This window comes from Trichechus manatus, unplaced genomic scaffold (assembly GCF_000243295.1).
Source record: "Trichechus manatus latirostris isolate Lorelei unplaced genomic scaffold, TriManLat1.0 scaffold00063, whole genome shotgun sequence".
NCBI lineage: Eukaryota > Metazoa > Chordata > Mammalia > Sirenia > Trichechidae > Trichechus > Trichechus manatus.
The window spans coordinates 436,994-448,079 of NW_004443999.1; the positions used below are offsets into that span (position 1 = coordinate 436,994).

The 11,086-nt window shown below is 43.9% G+C and overlaps 1 protein-coding gene across 1 annotated transcript in view; it reads right to left on the bottom strand.

Annotated features, from left to right (window-relative positions):
- Nucleotides 1-7,841: 7,841 nt before the first annotated feature.
- CFAP53 (cilia and flagella associated protein 53) overlaps nucleotides 7,842-11,086 on the bottom strand; it is a 34,613-nt gene continuing 31,368 nt past the window's right edge. The window contains exons 7-8 of the mRNA XM_004379292.2: nucleotides 10,544-10,646; nucleotides 7,842-8,282 (exon numbers count right to left, since the gene is read on the bottom strand). Coding sequence (XP_004379349.1) covers nucleotides 8,054-8,282; nucleotides 10,544-10,646 — 332 coding nt within the window. The 3' untranslated portion in view covers nucleotides 7,842-8,053. The remainder of the gene's footprint in view (nucleotides 8,283-10,543; nucleotides 10,647-11,086) is intronic.

Here is an 11,086-nt window from a genome sequence, read left to right on the forward strand (position 1 = left end):
TGTGTGTGTGTGTGTGTGGTGGGGGACTGGATACTTGGTGCTCAGAGAGGCAGAGAGGAACCTCCAGTACAAGGAGGGACCATTACTTGCCTTTTACTTCAACCCCACTCTCTCCACACTCACCAGGCTAACCTGCTCTCAGCTCTGGATAGTCACTCTCCTGGAAGCCCTAGAACCAGTTTCAGCCTCCAAAACCATAGCATCAGCAGACAGTGCCATGGTCACCAGCCTTGGGTGTGTAGTCGAGATAGAGTCTGTGAAAATTCTAGCTCCTCTAGTAGGAGGAGAGAGAACATACATGCTACACCACCCTCAGGAGCCCTTTGCCTGCCCTATGTCAACGTGTGGGACAACTGGAAGCTAAAAGACATTTCCTGTCCTGAGCTGGGACCTACAGAAATTTCCAAAACTTGCTACTTGTGATGACTTGTCTTCTGGACCCTTCGTTGCCAGGCTCCCTTCTTCCTGACTGCCAGCTCCATCCTGCTGGCCATTTTGGGGCTTTCTCAGCCCTGGCCTCCTCCCATTTCAGACTTGCTAGGCCCTCTTTGGCCTGGGTAATAGAGAATCACAAAGAAGGCTCTACGTTCCCCCTCTCATTCTGGCCGCTGATCCTTCCTTTTTTTCCCCTAGAACAAATTAGAAAATATCTTCTGCAGACTTGCTCTGGGCAGGGCCTTGTGCTGAATGCTTGTGGTCATCAGATTTGTCTAAGACATGGCTCCTGCTTCAAGGAACTCAGTCTCTAATTGGAGAGAAGATACACATGCACGTATGAAAATTATGTAACAAATGCAAAATTTTAGCTGTGTACTATTCAGCAAAGCATGGTTCTGATAACCTCTCTGACCTTGTGGTGGCCTCCACTTGTCCCTCTGTGTAAGAATGGCATGGGGGCAGTGTCTGACCCCCTCTAACTTCACAAGGGGGAGGAAGAACCAAGACCAACTGCCCAAGGCTGATTGCTATGAGGCAGAGGTCAGACATGCCTCCTCTCTCCGCTATCTTTACCAATTCTGACACCAGCCGTCCCTCCCATGGCACTCTCTACTTCTCTGCTGGGTTTGATAATTCATTGCAATGGCCACACAGAACTCACAGATCATATTCATGATTATGGGGTTTATTAGGGAAGTAACAGGTTACAATTCAGGTTCAGGAACGCTCAATATACATTTCTTCCATCAGGACAGCCTCTTCTCAGCTGTGCCCACAGGCAGGTGTCTCTCTGGCCATCAGCCCCTCGGCCCAGCCTCTGCCCTGTTCCGGCAACTGTTACAAAGCTCTTTTAGCTCTGCCGATAAGTGCCCAGAAGCACCCCACTCCTCCAGTAAACTTTGACCTGGATCAAAGGCACTCAGCTCTAGCTCTGTGGGTCAGCAAACCTAGCTCCATCAAGTGCCTGGAGGCACCCTACCCTGCCAGCAAGCCTCCTGCCCAAGGGCACTCGGCTTTCTTGCTCCATGGACCCAGAAGCCCACGGCACCATCTACTGCTGGTCTCTCCTGCCGCTGTTTCTCTGCCGCCACTTCTCACAATCTGCAGTGTTACAGCTCTCTCTTTCATCTCCTGGTTCTAGGAGCTTCTCAGCATAGGGATCCTGGGTCCAAATGACGTGCTCCACTCTTGGCTCTTCTTCCTTGGTGGTGGAATTGGTGTGCTCTGGAATTGGCTCTCTTTTAAGCCCAGAGGGATGGCAAAACTGACCAAAACCCTTGGTGGGCCACAATTACCTTATTTGCACAGTCCCACCTAATCACTTGGGTGGGAGTTACAAGACCACAGTAAGAAAGGCCATATAAAAGTGATCTATCACACCATACTCTGCCCATGGGATTTCAGCACTGCTGCAGCCCCTGGTTCTGTACAGGGTCCACCTCAAGCACATGCCCCTGCATCACTCAGTTTACTGCCTCAAGGCTTCTCCACAGCCTCCTTAGCCTGGAAAGGCAGGGTAGGGGTGTTAATGCCCCCCTCAACCAAAGGGAGCAGGAGTGTAGGAATAAATGGCCCCAGATTCCACCCTTGGGCCATTCAAATCTGAGAGGCGCTCTACACAGTTCCTCAGAAGAGCCTCAGGTGGAAATGAAACCCAGTTGCCCACAGCACTGACCACTCAATAACACATTCGTGTATTGGTTTCCCCCTCCCCATCTGACTCTCCTCACTCCCACCCTTCTGCTTCCTGGGATCACCACCAAATCAGCTGTCTCGGGGGAATCAAAACCAGGGCATTTTCTCATCTATAAAGTGAAGGATTTGGACTAGACACGCTCTCATTTTTTAGGCAAGAAAAGTGAATCCCAGAGAGTCCTACCCAAGGTCACACAGCTGATTAGTGGCACACGGGGCAAGAACCAAGCATGAAACTGTCTTCCCAGAACTGTATCTACAAAGTCATTCCAAATAAGAGTCCCACATCACCATGCTTGGGAGGACTAAGCTAACGACCCTCAGCCTCTATACAAATCCCCCATCTTACAACTTCATAGAAAAAAAAAATTGACATTTGGAAGCAGTTTAGGGTCTCAGAGCCCTTGTCCAGTTGACAACTTCACGAGAGACATAAACAGAATCATGTCTTTATTGTGCCCTGCACTCGGTGTGATAAAATACCCTTTTCCAGTTACTATCCCCAGGGCTTTCCTGTATAGGAAGCTATTATTTTTACTAGATGAAGCATCATCTATATCCTCAGAGGCTGTTTGCCCAGCATATACAAGGTAATCAAAATATCAGAAGGATGGTTTATAGAAGGAAAAACAGCTGTGCCCATGTGTAATTTATGAAGTGTGCACACAGAAGTTTACTTGATGGATTTGCATCAAAATGCAATGTTAGCAAACATAAAGGTTTGGGCAGAAACCACAAAGTGATGGAAATGGAGTGAAAATAGCCTCATGCTATCTACTGCCCAGGGGCCCTGGTGGTGCAGTGGTTAGAGTGCTCGGCTGCTAACCAAAAAGTTCGGCAGTTCAAACCCACCAGCCGCCCCAAGGGAGAAAGATGTGGCAGTCTGCTTCCGTACAGATTTACAGCCTTGGAAACCCTATGGGTGCAGTTCTACTCTGTCCTATCAGGTTGCTATGAGTCAGAATTGACTCAACAGCAACAGGTTTTTATATATTGCCTAGGAGCCCTAGTGGTACAGTGGTTAAAGTTCTCTGCTGCTAACCAAAAGGTCAGCAGTTTGAACCCACCAGCCACTCCACGGGAGAAAGATGTGGCAGTCTGCTTCCCTGAAGATTTACAGCCTTGGAAACCCTATGGGGCAGTTCTACCCTGTCCTGTAGGGTCGCTATGAGTTGAAATCGATTCGACAGCAATGGGTTTGGATTTGGTTTTATATATTGCCTGAACAGCAAGCCTTAAGGGGCATACCAGTTGACTAAGAGTGCTTTGATAACAAATTGGATCTTGGTAAGCAATCGTGATGTGATGAAAAAAGTGCTGAACCAAGAGACAAATTATTGGGGCTTCTGTTTCTTCATTGCAAAATAAAGAAAATAGGCTAAAGTATTTGTGATGGGGTTTTAAGCTCTGAAAGTCTGTAATTTGTTGATTTTACCTTTACTACTTGTGGAGAGGTAATAGAGCAGCGTGACTAAAAGCATAAACTATCATCTGACTGGGTTCAAATACCAGCACCTCCACTTACGGCCTTGGTAAGTTTTTTAACCTTCCATGCCTCGGTTTCCTCAGCTATAAAATGGATCTGACAACAATAGTACTTCCCTCAGAGAGCTGCCATAAGGATTAAATGAGTAAATACACATAAAAAGCAGTCAGATAGTGGCTAGTGTAGGGTAAGCACTGTATGAAGAATAGCTGTCATTATTGATCTTTTTAATTAGAACTGAAAGATACAAGGGAAGGTCAATCTGCAACAGGGAAAAGTCAGATTGACTCAAGAAATGCACCGCTGTTTGTAAGTGCAGGTTGTTGCGTTGCGGTTTGTGTGACATCGAGTCGATTCCAACTCACAGCCACCCTACGTGACAGAGTAGAACTGCCCCGTAGGGTTTCCTAGGCTATAACTCTTTATGGAAGGAGATCACCAGGTGTTTTCTCCCTCGAAGCTGATGGTGCTAACCTTTCAGTTAGCAGCTGAGCGCTTAACCATTGTGCCAGCAGGGCTCCTTTTATAAGTGCATAAAGTAATTCAAATTAACTGCTAACAAAGTGTTGACCAAGGAGAGGCCTTGCAGGCTTTTGTTAATAACTAGGTAGAGTCACCTGTAGTTAGCATGTTGGTAATTTATACGCAAATAGAAGGTGATAAAGTTAACGAAAATACTTTGTTCTCTTAAGTAGATTAAACATTCAACCAACCAACCAGTTGCCATACATAGAGTGGACTCTGACTCATGGTGACCCCGTGTGTGTCAGAGTAGAACTGTGCTCCATAGAATTTTCAGTGGCTGATATTTCGGAAGTAGATCACCAGGCCTTTCTTCCAAGGCATCTCTGGGTGGACTCAAACCTCCAACCCTTCAGTTAGCAACACCCAGGTACTCCAGATTAAAAATAGCCTCTCATTATCTTGTTTATGAAATTATAACAGGCAGGTAGGGCCTGCCAAGGACAGACTTTGCTGACTTTATAATTGTGCCCACATGAAAAAATTGGCACAGAGCGTCATTCAACTGTGGGCGGCATTAAATGAAGTACAATGCGGTGATTTAAGGCGGGGATGGTCCTACTGCATTGTGCCCTGTGGACCTCTTCTGGACTGCATTTATTTAGCTCGCAGCATCCTGTTTTAATACAAACCTGGCAAAATGAGGCATGGCCACTAGAGGGTGAGCCGATGATAAAGGTTCTGGAGTGGATGGACAAATTGAAGGTGTTTACCTGGAGAATAAATGGCAAGAGACATGACAGTGGCCTCCAGATATGAGATTTAATCTATAAAGCTCCAGAAGCCAGAACCATGACCAACTGGTAGCTATTTCAGGAGGGCTGATATTCTTTTTTTTAAGTAAACTCTTAATGGAACTACAACACACATACAGAAAAATACAAAGCATACATGTACAGCTTGAAGAATTTTCACAAAGCGAACACACTAAATAACCACCATCCAATTCAAGAAACTGGTGCCCTGGTGGCACGTGGTTAAGAACTCTGCTGCTAACTGAAAGGTCGGCGGTTTGAACCCACCAGGCGCTCCTTGGGAGGAAGATGTGGCAGTCTGCTTCTGAAAAGATTCCCAGCCTTGGAAACCCTGCCGGGCAGTTCTACTCATACGGTTGCTATGAGTCGGAATCAACTCGATGGCAGTGGGTAATTCAAGAAACACACTGTTAGCACCAAGAAGGCTCCTCGCCCCCCCATTGCGGTCACTCTCCCCCAAGGGTACTCACTCACCTGATTTCTAACACCTAAAGTTAGCTTTTAGCTTTGCCTGCTTTTGAGCTTCTCATAAACAGAACCTCACAGAGTGCTCTTTTGTGTCTGACTTCTTTTGCGTCTGACTTCTTTTGCTCATCACTGTGACTGTGAGGCTGACCCCTGCTGTTGCCTGTAGCAAAGTTCATTAATTTCCGTTGCTGTATTCTCCATTCTACTGGGAATGGGTATTTGGGTTATTTCCACTTTGGGGCTGGTATGAATCCCGTTGCTGTCTAGTCAATTCCAACTCGTAGTGACCCTATAGGACAGAGTAGAAGTGCCCCACAGCGTTTCCAAGAAGTGGCTGGTGGATTCGAACTACAGACCTTTTGGTTAGCAGACCAGCTCTTAACCACTGTGCCACCAGGGCACCTTTAAACAATCTTGTACATGTCATTTACTGCACATACGTACGCATTTCTGTTAGGTAAATTATGAGTGGAATTGCTGGATCACAGAGTATGCATATTTTCAGCTTTAGTAGATACTGTGTAATAGTATTCCAAAGTGATTGTTTAAATTTATATTCTTACCAGCAGTGTACTGAGAGTCCCAGTTGCTCCACATTCTTACCAATACTTGTTTGCCCGTAGTTTTCATGTTACCAGTGCTTTGAGCCACATCATTCCGGTTTGAACCCCTGCTGATAATTTGCATGTCCACTCCAGATATGCTGAATCAGAATCTACTGTTTAACAAGATCCCCTGGTGATTCTTATGTATAATAAATATTGAGAACCACTGCTCTATTAGTGGTTCTCAGAAATGGTCCCTAACCAGCAGCATTAGCATCACCTGGGAACTTGTTACAATTGCAAATTCTTAGCAGGGGTTTGAACCGGAAGGAACCTGTTCAAAGTCCTGCATTTTACCCGTTTTGGTGGATGTGTAGAGTTATCACATGGTAGTTTTAATTTCATTTTCATGATGAGTAATAATGTTGAGCATCTCTTCATCGGCCATTTGCTTATCCCCATTGTAAAGTGTCCAAGTCTTTTGTCCATTTTTCTACTGGGTTTTTTTCTTATGGATTATAGCAGTTGTTTATTTATTCTGGAAATAAGTCTTCTGTCAAATACATGTTTTGCAAATAACTTCTTGAGGAGCTGGATTTCAGCCGGATATAAAGCCACCCCAAAGCTGAATGAATCTCCCCACCACTGGGAGAGTTCAGTGACAGACTGGGTGGCCACCTACTAGGGGCATTGACGAGAGAATCCCTGTAGTGGGATGGATGGGCTAGATAATAGTGTCTGTATATGGATAACATTTTATACATAATCAACTCATTTACACACACCTGACATCTTCTGGCCCTTTATACAATCTGGCAAAATAACACTGACATCTCTACTCATTTTTGCAATTTTTGTTTTTACTTTTTTAAACCTGGCTTCCTAGCCGCTCTCCCCTGTCCAAGTTGTCACAGTTTAGTGTTCAGTCAGTGATTGGTCAGATCTTGTTCTTAAACACTTTGAGCTAGTAAGGCTTTCACCTTTTGCTGATGGATCTGTGTGACGGTTGGGGAACACATTCAAAGTTCAGGCAATTTACACATCTGCTCTGGCTTTTACTTTCTGTATGTACAGGGTCTCACATTCGGCCACGGATGAGCAGGTATCGAGGGCCTGCTCCGGTCTGTCATGAGCATGCATGTAGCTTTATGCCTATGCAGCCTTCCAGACCACCAGAAATCTGTGGGAGCTTATCAAGGCCTAGTATGGCTGTCCTGTTCCCTTGATCACCCCATAAATTTCTGGCTGGTCTGCTTCTCTATTAACTTGCTTTAACCAGTATTATAAGCTCAGCTAGTTGTGATGTTGACCTTCCCTGATTTTTTGCCACCAAGATCCTTATTCTTTTGGACAATACCCAAGGCATGGGTTTTTCCAAATCCTGCTCCAAATCAAGTCAGCACCCTGTGGCAGTGAGGCTGCAGGTCCTCCTGGCCTGCCCTGCCCTGATAAAACTACTGCTCCATTCAACTGAGGCACGGATGGGGGCAGCTCCAGCCCAAAATGCCAGAGACTTCCACTGCTCTTACCAAGGCTTAGTCATTTCTCTTGAATAAATATATGCCTTGGGTTAACTTCCAGAGTACTAAAATTGTTTTTGACGCTGTTTCCAGTTTTATCATTGCTTTTTGGGAGAGGATTTGAGGAGCTCAGCTCCACGAGAGCAAGGAGTTTGTTTTGTTTACTGCTGAAGTTCCAGTATCTACAACAATATCTGTCACATAGTAGGCACTCGGTTAATATTTAATGAATGAACAAGTGGTTAATGAAAGTGGCTGGTAGTCCCAGCTCAGCCTACAAAAATGCCCTGTAATACTATGAATTATGTATGTAAGAGGAAAGAGAGAGAGGCAAGAGGAAATGGGCATAAGGTAGACAGAGAAGAAGAAGTACACCTATTAACAAATGAATAAGAAAGGGAGGCATGGGGGCAAGTCAGGAAAATAGGAAATTTATCCTTCAGATGTATAAGTCTGTGAAATTTAAATAAGGAACAGTCTTATTTGAAGAAAGAAAATTATGCATAATAAGCTATAAAAATTCTGAGGAAAAAAAAAAAGGTTCATCCATGAGTTAAAAGGAACACAAAAGCATATTGTTAAAATATTAAAAGACTGAGAAACACTAGCTGAACATTTATAAAACTACGGTGGAAGCTTATCAGGGCATCCTCGCCTCATGGGATGAATGTTTCGGGCCAGCACTTGATGGTTGGTCAGGATCTCCTGGATCTTGTCCTGGCAAATCTTGTTGGCTGCTATCCCTGCTTCAATCTCTCGGCGCGTCTCTTCCTTCTCAGCTTCCCTGGCCTGCTGCTGGGCGGCTATTTGCATCTGCAGTTGCCTCCTGTACTCCTGGGCTAAACCGCAGCGCCTAAAGTATTAGCAATGTCAGAGTATAAAATTATCAAAGTAAGAATTTGGATTTATACACGGTGTTAAAATTTGAACACAATTTATGAAGTCAAATTAAAATTCCCCTTAAAATAGGGGTGAGTGGGAAAGAAATGGATGAAAAATTCAGTAATATGTTTCTTACACAATAATAATTAAGATAATCTTAGAACAATATTGATTTTAGGGAGGGAATCCATTTTCCCTGCTCATAATATTTACGGCTATATGGAGGGTGTTCTTGGCCTCTCTCCATCGCCCCGCTCACTCCTCTAGATAAGGAAGAAGTGACCTATCTATTGGTAAAATTGGAAAGAACAAATAGGCATGCTCAGTCTAGCTTTTCCCTTTTCCTCTTGGAAGCTGGTCTGCCTGTTTTCCACTCTGCTCTCTATCAAAGGGTCATGCTCCTGCAGAGTGGGCCCGGAGTGATCTGGCACTGCTGGTGACTGGGTGGGTCAGTATGCCATATTCTGTTCAGTCTTAACAAGCTCAATTTCCTGCATATACAAGCCACAATTTTTATATATGAGTCACATTTTTAATACCAGCTTTTATCAGAAATAAAGATGACGGCATGGATAGCCCTCTGTGGCAGACCATAGTTTCCAAACATGGCTGCAGTAATATTTCCATTCCCACACGCTCTTCTGCAACATAAACTTGCTACTCCCTGATCAAGAGGGGAAGCTTATTTCTCTATCCTCTGTAGCCAGATGGGCTCTGTGATTGCTTTTATGACCCATAGAAGACGGCGGAAATGACACTATGCCAGTCCTAGGTATAGCCCTTAACTGGCCTGGCAGTTTCCTCATCTGTTTCTTGGAATGCTTGCTATTGAGACTCTCCCTCTCAGAAACAGCCACCATACTATGAGAAGCCCAAGCCATATGGAGATGCCATGTGTAGGTGTTTCAGCTGATAACACCAGATGAGATCCCTGACTACAGCTGGCATAAACTGCCACCTATATGAATGCGTAGCTTACATATCCAGCCCAGTCAAGCCTTCAGATGAAGGTAGCCCCAGCCAACAACTAACTTCAACCACAAGACAGATGTCAAGCAAGAATCCTTGTCTGCCTATACAATCATGAGATATTTAAGCCACAAATTTTTGAGTGTTTTTTTATGCAGCAATAAGTAACTGCAACATACTTTTTTTCTTATCCTTCAGTTGATTCAGAAGTGGGGCAAGAAAGAAAGGTGCTATTTATTGAGCTACCCTCAAATGTCCAACAATAGACTTTGAACGAGAGGGAGAGGGCAAGGAAATTGGATTACTGGAAATGGAACAACCAGAATGGCAATAATGAGAATGTTCATGCACTGTGAAGAATGTAACCAATATCACTGAACAATTTGTGTAGAAATTGTTGAATGGGAACCTAATCTGCGGTGTAAACTTTTGCCGAAAATACAATAAGATATACATATATATATATATATTTTTTTTTTTTTTAATGAGAAGGAAATGTTTTCCTTTTTTGTAAGGGTGAAGATCTCTAACCTCTAGAGCAGAGGCAGGAGCAGAAAGTTAGTAGGTAGACCAGATATTCTTGTTAGTGCCTCCAAGCTCAGGCACATAAACCATACTCTTTCTAGAAAGAAAAGAGTTTATTTCTATGCACCAAGTATGGGTGATTCAGGGGATGGGCCCAGAGACAGGAGGCGGACCAGCAACTAGAGGAGCCAGGCCCGCATCCTCCACTATACTAGCTGCCTGAGCTGGGTACCATGGCCACCAGTGAGAAGGAACTGCTATGGTCCACAAAAGGCTGCAAGGAGGCATCTGCCCGTTTCTTCCACCTGAGCCTGAAGATGGTGACCTGGCGGACACTAGCTGACCCTAGCCCAAGGGTTTGTCAGAGGAAGACGGTGGTATTTCCCAAAGCACCTAGAGCATTTTAGTTTCCTAGCCCCGTGAGGCTGGAAAAATCCTCTTGGAGACATTTGCATGGAATCCTGTCCCCATAAGCCATTTCTGCTAGTCTAACTAACTAGCCACTCTACTTTACGGGATTTCATTAAAATTCTTATTATTTCATTAGGATTTAGGGTTGGTGCCTATTTTTATATGAAATTTTGTAGACTGCTTTGAACTTCTAGAAAGCAAAGTGTAATATTGATGTAAATTAATGTACATAATGCATGAATTACGGCACACTGCCCTCTCTATATATTAAAAAAAGCTACAAATTTTTTAAGGCAGTGAATAATAATAAAGAAAATAAAACCATACCTTGCAAAATTCTCTTTCTCTTCCCGGTTAAGTTCTCTAAGACCTTCATTTATGCGTTCCTGTTCCATAGCACGTTCTTCCTGCTCTTTTGCTTTTCGCTGCACTAAGGAAGGCAAAAATAATTATCTGCCAAATAATATAACTATTTTAATGTGTGTGTGTGTGTGTGTGTGTGTGTGTGTGTGTGTGTGTGTGTGTGTGTTTTCAGACAAGACTTGCTGGCATCCTTCTGAGCATCAAAGCCATATTGTCTTTAGAAAGGCAGAGCTTAGAATCACTGGGCTAAATCTTAGATAAATCGGGTAGAAGTAATTGTCTCCATTGAGGAAAGACCAGGGTTTAGGCTTATTTATGCTGTGACCTACACAGATTTTCTCTTGTTCTTTTTTTTATTGAAAATCTACAGTCAGCCTTTTTATACCAGATCACCACTGTACTGTTAAAGCACTTCTCACCTTTCCCTTCTTTAGGCTAAATAGCTCTCTTGCCATTCATGTTAATAAAAGAGTTAATTTATTAAGAAATAAGTATTTTAAAAATCAG